Raw genomic sequence first — 16000 nt, forward strand, 5'->3', positions numbered from 1 at the left:
TTAATGTGCGAATGATTGTTATTATTATTATGTGATTACTAAATAATATTAAAGTAAAATTTATTTTATTTATTTTGCTAGCTTTATTCTAGCATTTATTAAAATTATGCCAAATGGCTGACAAACACCAGATCAGCCACCAGATGGAGATGTTTTATCACTAAATTTTTCAAAGAATAGGGCATATTCTATTGCATTGTCCAGAAAAATGAACAAAATTGATGACTTAATCTTTGCATTAATAAGCCAGTCTGTTTTATTCTAAACTTTAATGTTCAAATGTTCTTTTTGTTCTGAAAGTTACTTCACCATGAAGTAAGTCACAAGGTCAAAACCAGAGCATCAGACCATGCTATATGAGCTGATTTCTTGTTATACGGATGGGTGATAAAGCTTTTGACCCCTAGCTAGTACGCACAGCTATACAGGTCAAAGGCAGAAAATCAATGTGAAGAATGAAAGAGAGAAAAGGGGAGAGAATACTGCACATTGCACTGAAGACCCTCAGCCTATTGATCTGGAGAAGTGGCACCAAGATGGAACAAAGGAGCAAGAATTAATGGAATAGTGACATTTTACATCGTTTTTAATGAGAGCTGATGGAAGTGGTGTAATTTAAAATGTCTAGACATGGGACAGTAATTTTTCCTCTGTAGGAGGAATATCTGCCGGGATTTTACACAAACATTGTTATTTTAATCATACATGATATCCATAATAAAAAGGGTATTTTCAGCTGAGGTGCACCTATGAGATAGCTTTTATTCTTAAAAATATGGTAATAAAGCTTGCTGCTATCTCTGTGGTTCTATTTCGATCATACCATTATATATGAAAAAAGTGATACTTGGTTGTACCATTACCACTGGCTGAATAATTTAAAACATGAACATCAAGTTTCATTAAAAGCACTAGCATTAAAGCAGTGTTGTGAGCTGAACTAATCCATCACTCCCCTTAAGCTGTGCTGCCTGCAGCTCTCTGAGCCTCTCTGAGGGTGACAGCCATTTTGTATTTAGTAAGCAATTGTACACAAAGGACCCATTGATCAGGTGTGTGGTTGAGGGGGCATGACAATAATATCTCATCAGTGCATGGTGCATAAATCTATGTGTATAGTCCAGTGTAGATTAAGATGGAATATGTAAAATTGGTGGTCATTAATAAGATAAAAAAATTAAGGGAATTTACATTGTGCCAATTAATGGAAGAAGATAGAAAATTGGTTATGAAGCAGGTAATTAGGATTATAATATTTTTAAACTTGTTACTTTTATTTGCACAAAAAAAAATTTGCCCTGATATGTACAAGACAAAGACGAAATTCACAGAATGAGATTATTAAATGGAATTATTGGCTTGTCAGGCATACTTGTTTATGCTCAGCGGGCTGTGGGATGAGATGATAATACTTGAACAAATGGATTGTTCAGAAGGCTTCTCTCTCTCTCTCTCTCTCTCTCTCTCTCTCTCTCTCTCTCTCTCTCTCTCTCTTCCCCTTCTGTTAATGTGAGGCGTGAGGGTGGAAGGGAAGGGACAGGCAGCTGATAAATATTGTTTTGCACTACCCTAATCCCCCTCTTGTGTTAATACGCAGATAAACCTTAAAAAGGCAAATGTAACCGAGTGAAGGGGGACATATCAGAGTCCTGGCATTCCATCTTCATGGAGCTAACTACAATTAGACACAGAAATGACAAGACGGCTTATGCTGCCAGGGTAGGCTTCGTAATTGCCAGCTCTACAATCCAAGAGGAGAAGAAAAAGTTGCAGAAAATAATACGTACCCAGAATAGATCTTGATGTGTTAGTTTGATTCTCAGTGTGAAAAAAAGGTCTTTTGTGGAAGAGATACTATAAAAACACTGCAGGGAAGTCATGATGTCCATAAAAGTGAGTTAATGTGAATAAAGATAAGAGTGAAAAAAAAACAGGGTAAAAGGAAGTGTGCACATCGGAGGAAATTTCATGTGCCCCAACCCCCATCTTCACACAAATTCATTTACTGGACTGTTGAACTGGAGGGTTGGCATGGCAACAACCTATCTCCCACAAACATATGTACATAGAATATAAAACTGATATGACGCTTAAGAAAGCCTTTGAGCATTGAAGGAAAACAATCTATAATGTTACGAGAGGTGTGAGGAAAAAAAATACACATTTTGAATTACATGTAGTTAAAAAACGTGATTAGTCTTTTTAGTATTTTATTTCCCATCCTGCATAATGCGGTATCACACAGAAACCTGCTTGGATAAACATGAATAAACACAGTTGATAACCATCTCTTTCAGTTTAGCTAACATTTCCACCAACCTGCAAGATCAGCAATCTCCAGCATAGATCTATAGCTGCTGTGTGAAGAGTTAAGTTTCACAAAGCCAAGGTGGATTTTACAGATAACACCAACTGCAGCCTGGATGATTCAGATCACACTGGAAAAAAGCTGCAGCTTAGGATCACTGACTGTGTGCAAAATATTTGTATTATGTTCTTGGTGTAGGTGTATGGATCAGCAGTAGAGCTAAGTGACCTTGACTGTACTGTTTTGAAAAAGGATGAAAATATACTAGTTATATTTGCAAACATTATATGTTCATTTTTTACTTGTTATAGGCAGTTCAAAAAAAAAAAAAAAATGTGCCACCACAGTTAAGGTTAATATATGGAAATTACACTCTTTTTCTGAGACAGATTAGAGAAGGTGCATGGAGAACAGCAGAAAACAGCTTTTACTGGTTTTATGAATCACCAGAAGCTCCCAGCACACTGTTGAAACATTAATAAGAAGATTTCAACCTACAAGACACAGCCATTTTTGACATAGCAATTAATTAAAGCATATTTAAAGGCTGTTAAGTTATGGAAATGAAATGGAAAGTCAAATTAAAAAGAAACTAATATAGAAAAAGTAAACATTTTACTTTTTTGTCAGATGATAATGATGAATTATTATTTCCGCTTTCTGAGAATTTATATAAACTACATAACATTACATATGTTGCATAATCTGTGTATGTAGTCAAATAAAATGTGTAATTACTAAATGATTCATAGCAGTTACTCAGTTATATGCTTTGAGATGAATACCTGACTAATAAGACTTTTAACTAAGGTTTAAAAGCAAACAATTCCATTTTAGATGATAGCAAACAAACAAAGAAACAAAAAATGTCAGAGGACTGCAGCATCTCTGTGAACCAGCACACAGGTTGCAGATCGGTGGCCTGGCCAGGCACTCATATTTGAACTGACTAGCCTCTTTGCCTCTGACTGATGAGCACGCACTCATCTATTTTCATTAACGTAGAGAACATTCGCTCCCAGCATTCTTTTGTCCAGACATCATCATGGAGACAGACCTGGCAGCGGTCATTAGGGCGCTGCGGAATGCAGAGCTGGAATCAGATTACTCTTCTTCAATCGCAGGTCCTCTGCTTGGTTTTAGAGACAACATATAAAAGCCAGCAGATCGATGGACAAATTAAATCCTGTCTTTTCTAATATCACAGTGACAAAGGGTGGGACAAAAAAAGAAATTAATTTGTGTCTAAGGAACAGAGTTATTTATGCATTGTAAGAAAAAAAAAAGAAACCAAGCGAGGAAGCTTTCTTTTATGTTCTTAGTTTTTTTTTATATGCACCTTACATATGGGGTGTAGATTGCATGTGCATGAAAGCAAACCACATGAGACTCTTCTGTGTAAAGGGATGCATCAATAATGCACAGATTCAGACCTCTCAAGATATGTCTTTCATCCAGCACACAAAAATATTTTTTAATCCTACACCATGACATGAAACCCAGTGTGTGCACTCCGCACATATGTGGGTGTTTGAGTGTGTTTGAGTGTGTGTGTGTGTGTGTGTGTGTGCGCACATTTTTATAAGGTTGGAATCATGTGTTTGATGAGCTGGACCCAGACTCCTAAGGATATATATTACTTATGCACAAACATCCAGTGACAGATTGCTGTACAAAGCTCAGAACAAAGGGAGCAACTCATGGATATCTGAATCACATGGAGTGACAGCTGCTTGCTCTAACTCTTAGCTTCTCCTCATCCTTTTAATGCATATTATTTCCATAAATTTCTTCCTATTGTGCAGAGCTTCTGCTGCATTTTGCATTCATCAGATTAATCATCAAAGTTGGGATAAAGTCATAACTACATTACATAAAGCCATAACTACATTACATAAAGTCTTAACTACATAACTAATTCTCTTTGCCCTATTATGCAATTATAACAATATAATAATGTGTTTAATCCAGATTGATATTCATAATTGGTTCATAATGGTCAATATAAGCAGCCTGAGAAACAGTGACATAGACAATAATTAATTAAAGGAAGGAAATATTGTTTATTTCTCTTCAGTAACCACTTTGGTCAGGATCATAGTGGGTCCAGAGCCTGTCCATGTAAAACTGGGCAAATGGCAAAATTCGCCCTTGAATTCTCTTGTGAAGAAAATATTCTAAATAAAGACACTACATTAACTTTCCAGTTTAGCTAATAAACCTACCATTCTCCTGTTTTCTGTGTGAATGTGTGAATGTCAGTGGTTAGTAATTTAAAAATGTAATCTACCACCAACAAAGGTTGCTATATTGATAGTGTAGCCATAACATACATTATGACAGCTGCACTGAAAATGATTAAAATAAGGTACTAGTAATATAAGAGAAACTGCTTTTTCCTCATAAATCAAATCTTTTTCTGGTGCGGTTGCTACCTCCTGTACTTCACAGGCTGTCATCTTAATATCGCAATGTTCAGAATCTAGTTTTCAGAAAAAATCATGTATTCATATAGACTAATCATATTTCTTATCATAGTATCATAGTATCATAATAAATGTACTGGTTAAATAGGCTAATGGACATTTTCATTTGACATCTAGGAGGTTAAAACAAGAATCATTATATCATAGTTACAGTGCAAGATGTTATTTGAAATGGAATAATATTTTTACACAGAACTGAACTATAATCTTGTTCATAAAAGGTACACAATTTATGCAACCAGGTTTTAAAATACTAATTTTGATTCTTTTATGACAAAAATGATTGTCAGTAAAGAGAGAAAACAAAAATGAAAACTGGCTGTCAGGGATTACCTAAAAAAAGAGAAGCATGTCTGATAGTCTGTGGCATGGCAATAGCATGTGTTCTAAGATGCTTAGAAAAGCTTTCCAGCCATTTTTCTTATAAAAGTGTAAGAAATGCACCTACAGCTATTGGTGCATATTTAAAGGCAGAGATTATTACACAAAATATTGACTTAATATTAATGTGTGTTTAAATTAAACATCCAAATCGTAATCAACACTAAGGTTGAGGTAATGATAACATCTACAGATTGTTACAGACTTCTGTCATGGTTGTGCCAAATTTGTGCTTGAACAACATGACCCACTAATCACTCAAATCCGTTTCTTGTTTCACCTTGATCTGCACCATTATGTAAGTTCTGGTTTCTGGGTATCTTTTTGTCATGTTTGTTGCCTTGCCTTCCACAGTCTTGCTCATAGTCTGTAGGTTTTGCTATTTTGGTTTGTACCCACCATTTGTTGTTATTTTTACACAGTGCACAATGAAATTCTGCACTTGCCTCCATTGTCTCTGCGAATCCCTGAAAACTTCAGTGTGAGTGGATGGGGTTAACCAGGGTTAAGTAAATAAGTGAATGAATTTTCTTTAACGTAAATGGGCTGGTATATTGAAATGAGTTAATTAATGTGATGAAACAAGAAATCCAAAATGGATTGTTTATGCTCTGTTTTCAAACAATGATAAGCCGAAAACTTCAGAAAATGTAAGAAAATTTGGGGTGCCCTTTAAAAGCAGGACACTTTCCATTTAGGTGAATGAGAATTTATTCAGAGTTTGTTAGAGTCACTATATGCAGCAGCACTGCAGTAACGAGGAAGTTAAAAAAGTCCTGCACAGAGAGCGTGAGAGAGAGAGAAAGAGAGAGAAAATCAGAGCGAACTGAGTTATGATGTCCCTCGTGTAGCACTAAAGTGGAATTGAAGGTTGGTATCAGGTAGGACATGACTACTGCAAATGACTACTAATGTTCTCCACATGCCCCAGAGGGTGAAGCAACACTGCTGATAATGACTCTCTACTTTCACACTCTGTTAGGAATTCATGTTATGAGTGTGTGTGTGATAAAAGGATTATTATATTCAGAATTTGGCACAGCAAATTTGAAAGGAAGTTTTGCATGCTCTCAGCTGCGACCAACTATATAAGAGACCGATATACAAGAATGCACAAGATTTTCTCCTGTCATAATTTGTCAAGAAGCCACCTGTTAATAAAAGCTGTAATCATTCATATTTAGTGCACTAATTTTCTCCCAATATAATTGGCACTCACTACCTGCGTTGCTATGATAATTATTGCAGCTGTGATTTGACACCGTTTTGGTTAGCTTATATCAAAGTCTCTCTGAACTTGGCTTGAGCTGTAGAACATTTAAGAGAGACCTATGGTATAGATGCATTTTAAGATTTCATGGCTCTCAATGTGAGATATACTTTATTCACTGTAAGAAGGTTTTAGGCTGTAGGGCTTTGAACTGGTGAGATGATCAAGGGAATTAGTCAGCACACGAAATGCAAGGCTTGCTCCTGCCAAGCAATTTAAGTAAGCATCCCTTGCTGGACTACAGTAAATTCTAATCTTCTTAAATGTCAGTAAAGAGTCCCAGTGCCAGAAAACAAAATTTATTTTATTTTGTATAAAGGCAGAGGAGTGATTAAAAAAAATCACATTACAGACACCAGACCTGCCTCCATAATTGCATTTTTGCTCTTACTCTCCCCAGTGAAAAAGGAAACTAGCAGGTTTATTAGAGTTGGTGGCCTGTGATTGCCTTTTAATGAGAGAATGACTGTGAAGGAAAGATAAGGAGGAGCTCAGACTAAGAGGTCCTCAGTGGGATTTGAATAATCATCAAAAATGCCATGTCTTTAAAAAACTCACAATAGGAAATGGTACTGTAGTCCAGTGCTTCCAGCCCTGACCAGCCAATCCATTTAGATCCTAGTGCAATGGTCCAGTAAATGCCTCTGAAAATACATTTACTTTTCTTTTAAAATCCTGCTATGAAAGAAAAAAAGTATTTAACATTCTTGTTTGAAAAGAATGTAATAAGCTAAAAACCATGATTACCTTTTATAACACAAAATAAAGGAAACATAAGGCAAAATATACAGTAACTAATATCGGTCAAACTTAACTCCCAATGCAACTGCCTTGAGTCAGAAATCAGAAAGTACCACTTTCTTTCACTTTCTGATTTCTGACTCAAGGCAGTTGATCTGATCTATTCTGACATGGCAGATCTTTATTTTTATTTTTTAACCACATTTCTCCTCAAGCCCTGCGATGGGTTGGCACTCCGTCCAGGGTGTATCCTGCCTTGATGCCCGATGACGCCTGAGATAGGCACAGGCTCCCCGTGACCCGAGGTAGTTCGGATAAGCGGTAGAAAATGAATGAATGAATGAATGAATGAATTTCTCCTCAATTGTTTCCTAATCTATTACCTAGTGTTTCTTGTTATTAAATCTTATTTAAAAGACCACCAGCCTGTATTAGATTTCTAAAGAACCCTCAACTACACAAGTAAACACTTTGATACTTCAATACTTGAAAATAGTTGCTTTTATAGATCCAAATGCTACTAAAGGTTTACATGTGGAAAACATTCACACTTGATAACCACAAAACACATGTATGTATTTATTTTAATTATTTTATCAAAACACAGTAATATGTTTTCCATGTATTCTTATTGTAATTACTGATATTGATAGATTTCTCAAAATTACGTTTCCCGAATTAGGAATAAGCCTTCAAAGGGGGAATAGTTGCATAATTCCTTGCTGATTCATGTCTTTCACAAACCTAGACTTTGACATATATTTAGAAGAAAAACATCTTGACACTTGGCTGTTTGATTTATCACTTTGCAGAACCCTACAGTACACGTAGCATGTTTCTCTATTATAGAGCATTCTGTAGAACACATCTAGGAAGTTATTAATTAAATTACCCAACAACTCTTGAAGAACTTATTTTTCTACAGTTAAATTTGTCTTAAAATTAAGAGTTTTGACTTGTCATGACAAAGCAAAAAAAGAAAAAATAATTAAAGGCCCCCTCTAAACTATGCAAAAAATGCAATTAATGAAACTGTTATATGAAAGACTGACCATGTGTTAACAAAATAATCAATAGCTATATAACATGTTATAATGTGTTAATTTATACATATGATAAACATATTACCTTATTTCCATGTTCTAAAAAGTGTAATACAATACCTGTATTAATCTATACAATTTTGTTATGGTTTATTCTGAGATGAGTAAAGAGGTAAATTAGAGCAAGAAATAAAAATCTCATTATACAACAATAAGACACACAATTTGTTCACACAAAAGCTTTGGATTTATTGCTCCTACAAATAGGGAATTGAGACAAAATGTAACACTGCTTTACTGGCCGAACTCCTTGACGGTGACCCTGGTTGCTTTAGCAACAGCTAGGAGGGCAGACAACCCATCCAGCCAGGCTACTTCCTTTCAGCCTTCACACTGTAGCGTAATCTAAGGCTCCAGCACTTCTCCTTAATCCACTCATCCGTCATTCCGTCCGAGTCCATGTGCAATGCCATACATCTCTCTGCTCTTTGCTCTCATCTATTTAACTGTGCCATCCATCTACCCACAGTGTCTTTCCACTTCCATCCGCATACTGGAGATGCCCTGGCTGATCATGATCTTCTGACTGGCACATTGTGGATTTACAGTGTTTATGTTTGATTCTTAAGGAGCCGTTGCTTCATCCAGCTGCCTATAGGGCTGGAGATTTGTATGGGAATTTGCACTTTAATTTTGCTAAGATCTGCATGAAATAATGGCATGAATGGATGCTGTTTTGGAACCGAGTTGAAATCTGAGTGTGTAAGAGCATCAATGGAGGGAAGAAGGGAAAATCTGTCTCTGTCACTAAGCTGATGAGGTGGGGTGATAAATGGGCCACTGATGAGTCAGAGAGTCACTATTCTGTTCCATTCCCAGCTTCGTCTTTTTTCTTCTTTCTATTCCTATCTGCACAGGCACACACAGCCGAATGCAATTCAACACCAGGTGTAGGCTCCTACTCAGTAATTGACAGTTAGAGAGACACAAGCCCTAAGGTAAGATGACTGAATGACATGTTTCATTAATGCACTGTAGGTTTTCTCATCACATGCATCCATCCATCATGTGCTGTCTGAGCACTTTTTATAAAGACAGTACTGAAGAGCTGGTCATGTCAAATCAGATTCAGATCAAATATTACCCCCTTCTGACTTCTGATTCAAGGCAGTTGCCAGTAGAGCTGCTTTGGGAGGTAAGTTGACTGATATATGTGCATCACAGCAGGTAAGGCAAGCACAGATGTCGGTAAGAGCATGTAAGTGTGTGTCTGCATGTAGGGGTATGTAATCTCCACAGAATCTAGAAGTGATGCCAAGTGGCTTAGAATTGGCCCTCTGCTCTGACTCACATAAAGCAGCTGGATATGAAAAGAATATGGTGCCAGCTGAGACAGGGGGAGAGAAAGATACCATGCATAGAATGACTGCTTGCAGGGGCGAGAAAAGAAAGGGAGTGGGATGAAAGCACATCATGGCAGGTGTCATGGAGCTTTTCTTGCAATCGCACACCCCCATGATGTGTCTTCATTATGTATGCTGTTCAGGCCCACACATAGGCACGCGTTACACTGCAGTCATTGTACTGTTTGTAGAAATTAGGAAGCCCAGACTGTGAAAGCATAACACTCTACCTCTGTGGATCTGCCATCAAATGAACAGCTTTGTTTTGACATTTTATTCACAATAACTAACCACTTTTAATGGACAGTGTTTGCAAGGAATTAACCAATATAAATGCAAATCCAATGTTATTTGGGCAACATCTTTCAGTTGGGTCTGAAAGATGATATGTTCTTTTAATTACTTGAAGTTTTGTGTCTAACACTACAGTATAAGGTGTGAGGAAGATTTACATCAACATAGCGCATTAAAGGAAAACTAGAAAACAGTACAAATGAAAACAAACAATCCTCCGTATAGCACCTTCTCTTTGACTAAGAATAAAATAGAAGAGAAAAGAACAAACACTACATGAGGATTTGTTTTGTAAATGGAAAATGTGAGTGTTGTTCTTCTTGTCCCTGCTCATTAGCGATTTCCCTTGAATGAAAAATTTATTTCTTTAGTCCCTGTGGAAAATTATATCATGGGGTGTATGTGATAGTTAATGCTAACTTGTCAGTTTCAGAACTAAACAGCCACATCTGCACTGATTTTTATATAGTAAGAATATGGATTTACCTTTGAACAGATATGTAATTTCCAGTAATGATTTTAACAAACAGCATGCAATAAAACAAATAAATAAAAAAATTGCTCCATCTCTGAAATTTTATTTATATCTTGCAACTTAAATTACTTGTTAATCCCAACACTGTAAAAAGTAAACATTATCTAAACATCATTTATTGGTTCCATTTGGAAATATATTTTTTACAAATCATTTATCAGTCACTTTTGTTACCAAATGGCCAATAACACCTTATATGTCTTTAACAAGAAGTAGAAGTTTCTCAAGTTTTTAATGAAGACTAAACTATAGAAACTAAAATAATTAATAATTATTAAAATTATTAAGACTCAAACCATACAACTGAGCAAGAAACATAAACACAAACCAAGAACACACTTGATCCTACAAAACATTTCATAATAATAACAATAATCTAAGATCCTAAAGTGAAAAGAGAAATAAGAAATATTGAAAACAACCAAAATTCCACAAACACTTATTGAATTGAGTTCAAAAACTTCACCTCTTATTATATGAATATTACATTTATACTCTACAGGACTATTAATTTTAACTTTATGCAACTGTTTTTATTGCAAACTTGTCACTGAACTAATGACGAGAAAATAGCATGTATGCAGCAAGATGATGGTCTTCTTCTGGAAAGCATGTGTTGATATGCACATACAGTACAATAGAGCTCAATTAGTACAAGTAAATATTATTTACTATTTTCTATTTAGCAAAATAATAAAACAAGTCAAATATAAACTTTGAGGTTTAGCCACATATATACATATATTATTTTAGTGTTTTAATTATTTAAGCAACTCTAATAATTAATTAAAAAAAAAGTTAATGTAATGCTTTGTTTGTATTATAAACTTAATATAGTAAGAATGTTTCTTAAACATGACTTCTACAGTTTAGTACAGAGCCTTGATTCTTATTACTTTATTACTGTTGCGTAAATTACTATTATACCATTTCAGCCATGTTCATCCTGGTCACATTCTGTTGTAACACATAATAGCTGGCATCTCAATTAATTTATTCTGACATTTTGAGAAATTGGCATTTATCCTTTGATGGGTTTTCTGTGAAGCATGGCATCCTTCCAAACACTACAGTGAGCAAATGAGCACCTGTCTTTCGCAAAAATGTTAGCTCAGCAGTTAAGCTTCTGAAGGATCTCTGAAATGGGAAATATTGTCTGACTGCCAGAAAGCTGCTGTTGGGCCCTTGATCAAGAATTTCATCCCTCAACGCTATAATAAGGATGCAGTTTGTCACTTTGGATGAAAACATCACAGGATTTTCCTAATGGGGACTTGCAGGGATTCTATTGAGCTTTTTTTTTGTGTCAACAGTCCCAAATGAAGCCTAAATTACAGTAGACAAACAAAATGACAAATATCACAGTAATTGTTTACTGTTTAGACACAAAAAACATCAGCCAACATCTGACTTTCGTTACAAAAGTTTTTTCTTTTTATTTTAAATGTTTTACTCATTATTGATTTTAAATGGTTTCCATACATACCATTTGTTTGCAACCATACCTCTCTGTTATGATCAACAAAATAAAACAAACATAAAATTAACAAATCACATCATTGTGAAATGTAATCACAGAAGATCATTTCTGAATCACAACCACAGAAAAGAGTAAAACTCTTAACCAGAAACACAAAGTCTCAACTAACTCCTCAATAATTCTGACAAATTTCAACCTACCAGTTCATATGAAAAACGGCAAATTTTACAGCATTCAAAAATCCTTACAATACTATTATTCATTGTCATTGTCAGCCATTACAAATCTATTACTGTGTATAAAATATGTTCAGAACATGAGGCCACAAAGCAGCCCAGACTCCTGTGACTTCATAAAAGACATAAAAGAATCTAGAAACAGAGACAGAGGGAAGTACAAAGCACTCTTTGTTTACACAGAGGACAAAGCACGATGTGTGGCATGAAAAAGCATAGCACTCCTGGGAAGCTCCTTTATTTCAGATTCAATGCATCGGAATCGAGCTCACTCTAAGAGTTCACTCCCCAAACATGAGTTAAAAACAGATCTTGAGCTAATTTCCACTGTCAGTGGTGATCTTTTTCTCTAAAAGCTAAAAATAGGTTAATAACAGGAATCATCAATGAACCATTCTTAAATCATGAGTGCAGAGAGAGAATTTAAAGGCAGGCCAACATCCATCAGCATTTGCTTTAATACAGTCTCAGAACATATGATATACTTTGGACTCTAAAATGAAACTCTCTTTCAGGTCTCTCCTGCATAATTTTTTTTCTGAAGTACAAGGCAGTTGAGTATTGTTCTTTTACAATAGACTGATGTGAAAAAAATAATTGTATCAAAAGAAGATCTATACTGTAGCAACACTTCATAAAGGCTTAGCTTTGGCTCTGTGCACAGTATAAATGAATGAACATATCTTATTTGTAGGGAAGAAAAAATACATTGAAATGATATGGGGAAAAATACTTAAAAGCTCCACAGTAGCTTGTAACATTTTTGCCAATGTCCTTCTGCAAATGCTCTTGATGAAACTGTAGATTCAAATACGGAATACACGTCCAAAGTCAATCTTAGCACAAATGAGGTATGGCACCTTAAATGAGGCGTAGCAGCAATGCAAGGTTGTTGAGGTGAAAAAAAAAACACACACACAGCAAGATAATCAACATGTTCAGTATGTTATGCTCTACTGATCAACAACAAATGTTCTTCCATTGCCAGGTTAAGATTTATATCAGACTATTTACACTATTAACAGACTGACAATCTGATATGTTTGTTTAAATTAGGCTAAGCAAAGTTAATTATGGCAGGACACTGTCCACAAGTTCTAGGTTCTATGTGATTTTTTTTTAAAAAAGTTCTGTCCATTCAACAGACACTCTGTAGTCATTAAAACATATGAGCCATATAATAATCTGTGCAAAACAACACGTATTTCATGTGATCCTTTTTCCTGGTGGAAAAAGGTAGTAGTTAACATTATAGAACACTGGTATAAACCAAAATATTGCACATTTATAGACAGAAGTAAACAGCTCTGTGACACTGGTATGGCACAAACACAATTTTTTTTTTTTTTGTTTTATAAATGAACATAACCAAAAAGTGTCCCCTCAGCATCATATTGCACAACATATCTTCCTCTGTATTTTTTTCTGAGAGCATTTGGGATCTTTTTTCTTTTCATATAAGAAAAATGTTTCATAGGTAGGCAGAGAGCAGTCTGAGAGTTCATTTTGGCAGTACAGAGCATCCCTGGTCAGTTGGAGGGCTGTGTCTGTGTAGAATCAGTCACATGCCTGAGGCTCCAAGGCCCATAGCAGCTGTGTGGCTCATGCACGGTAATGTCTGCACAGCTTTTGGGAAGTCATGGGCCATGATGCGACCATTCTCCCCACCGCTGCCATTGCCACTCATCCGAGTCAGTGTGGTGCAGCGCATGGCATCATTGATGGATTGCTGGATGAAGACATGAGTAGAGTTAGACACAGTATGGAGGTGTTGCATAAATGCTGGTTTAAAAAAAGGATACCAAAAGATGATAGAAGCATTTGTTTAAAGCCACATTTAATACAAGGGAACATGTTTGTTTGAATAGTTAATTGAGGGAAGTTTTAGAACATTAATATCTGTCAGTTTAGTAAAAATTCCATTTAATTTGTAAAGCTCTCCCCTTACTGTAAAAATCAGGTAAATGTGAAACCTACTTTCATCTGTTTTATAGGCACTATTGTTTATGAACACACATGGATCAGAGAAGAGAAACAGATAGAGATAATGGTGAACCAGGGTTCCCTTCTGAGGGAACTCGAATGCTACATCATAGCTTACATTTTCAACCATGACGTAGTGTCTTGCTCCTTTCTCAGGAATTATTTATTTCATAATGATGTAATTTTATAATAACTGACAAATTGATGAATGACCATGAATGAATTTTAGACATTTTTGTTAAGACTGATGCTAGAATTACTATGGCACAGCATGTTAATTAATGTTTTCTTTCACCAGGAGCTTTCACCTTCACAGGAAACATTTTTGTTCTATTTCTTAGATTTTCTGTCCTCATACACTGCAGTTAACTATATTAAAATATTAGTTAAATTTAAATATTAGTGCAGTTAAAAATTTTGCAAACAATATATTTTTTTATTTACCTGATTTTATTGACACACAAAAAAAACTCAGACTGATATGGCACTGATATGTATGAACAGACACTGGGCTTGGATACTTGATAGGCATGAAGCATTTCCTCAATTTTCCCCAACTGATTGGAATCATCATATTAAGCAAAGCTGTACAGAAATGGGTGCATATTTGACTGCACTGATTGACAAATGAATAAACCTGTGTCTGATTCACTCTACATTTATGGTAACGTAAAAGGTGAATTTGTAAATAATGAATCAGCTTCAGCTGAACAAGCATCATTACATGTCATCTGGGATATTTTATTTATCCTCATATAGTTAATTTATATGAAACACCCAAATTTATGCAGGTTGCATGAATATGAACAAATAAAATTATAACATTGGGAAAGTATTAGTGGAGAGGGTGTACCTGTACACCTGCAAATTCATGCAGTTATCTAACTAGGCAATCATGTGGCAGCAGCTCAATGCAATATATCATGAAAATTCATACATTCACAAAAAACATTCTCACATTTTATTCAGAATAGTTAGAAAAATAAAAATCACTAAATGTGAGACAGCTCTATGGGTGGAAATATCATTTTGATAAAAGAAGGAGGAAAATTACAGACTGGTTTGAACTGTCAGGAACTATCAGTACATTTTCTATAGTCATATACTAATTATTTATAACTGTGGTGAACACAAAAGTATCTCAGCATTGAGGTGGATGGGCTAAAGCAACTAAAGAACATTACCACATTGGGTTCCACTCCTTCTAGCCAAGAACAAAAATCTGAGGCAGGAATCTTAGGCAAAGACTCACCCAAACTGGTTGATAAGAAAAAGTTCACCTGGTCTTTTTCCAGTCCACAGCATGACCACCTCAGATTTTTTCCCATCCACCTCAAAGTTTGAGGCGCATCTGGCACCAACATCCATGCCACAGTTAACATCACAGAGACAGACTTTTCCTCTATTCTGTTGCTTAATGTGAATGTTAACTGTATCTTCATCTTGTTATGAATTGTGCTGCTGCCACATGACTGGGGATGTGAGGTGGTCTGACTTGCAAATGATGTGCCACAATATTGTTTAACAGCAGAATGAAGTGTGTTATTCAGCTCTCTCTCTCTCTCTCTCTCTCTCTCTCTCTCTCTCTCTCTCTCTCTCTCTCTCTCTCTCTCTCTCTCTCTCTCTCTCTCTCTCTCTCTCCTAAATTCCTAAAAATTGTCCTGTGCTACTAACTGTGCAAAGGACCGTGACTGTTAAAAAAATACCTACAACTGAGACTCTATTCAAAAATTGCCTACTACCAAAAACTTGTCACCATGTCAATGATTATAGGTTTTATTTTTTTAATTAACATGGTTTACAAATCTGTTTTTTATTATTCTCAGATTATATTCAGAGC

The 16000-nt window shown here is 35.6% G+C and overlaps 1 protein-coding gene across 1 annotated transcript in view; it reads right to left on the reverse strand.

Moving 5' to 3' along the window:
* Nucleotides 1–12063: 12063 nt before the first annotated feature.
* gria1a (glutamate receptor, ionotropic, AMPA 1a) overlaps nucleotides 12064–16000 on the reverse strand; it is an 88473-nt gene continuing 84536 nt past the window's right edge. The window contains exon 16 of the mRNA XM_060885345.1: nucleotides 12064–13906. Within this exon, the coding sequence (XP_060741328.1) occupies nucleotides 13739–13906 (168 nt within the window). The 3' untranslated portion in view covers nucleotides 12064–13738. The remainder of the gene's footprint in view (nucleotides 13907–16000) is intronic.

Source organism: Tachysurus vachellii, chromosome 13, assembly GCF_030014155.1.
Source record: "Tachysurus vachellii isolate PV-2020 chromosome 13, HZAU_Pvac_v1, whole genome shotgun sequence".
Taxonomy (NCBI): domain Eukaryota; kingdom Metazoa; phylum Chordata; class Actinopteri; order Siluriformes; family Bagridae; genus Tachysurus; species Tachysurus vachellii.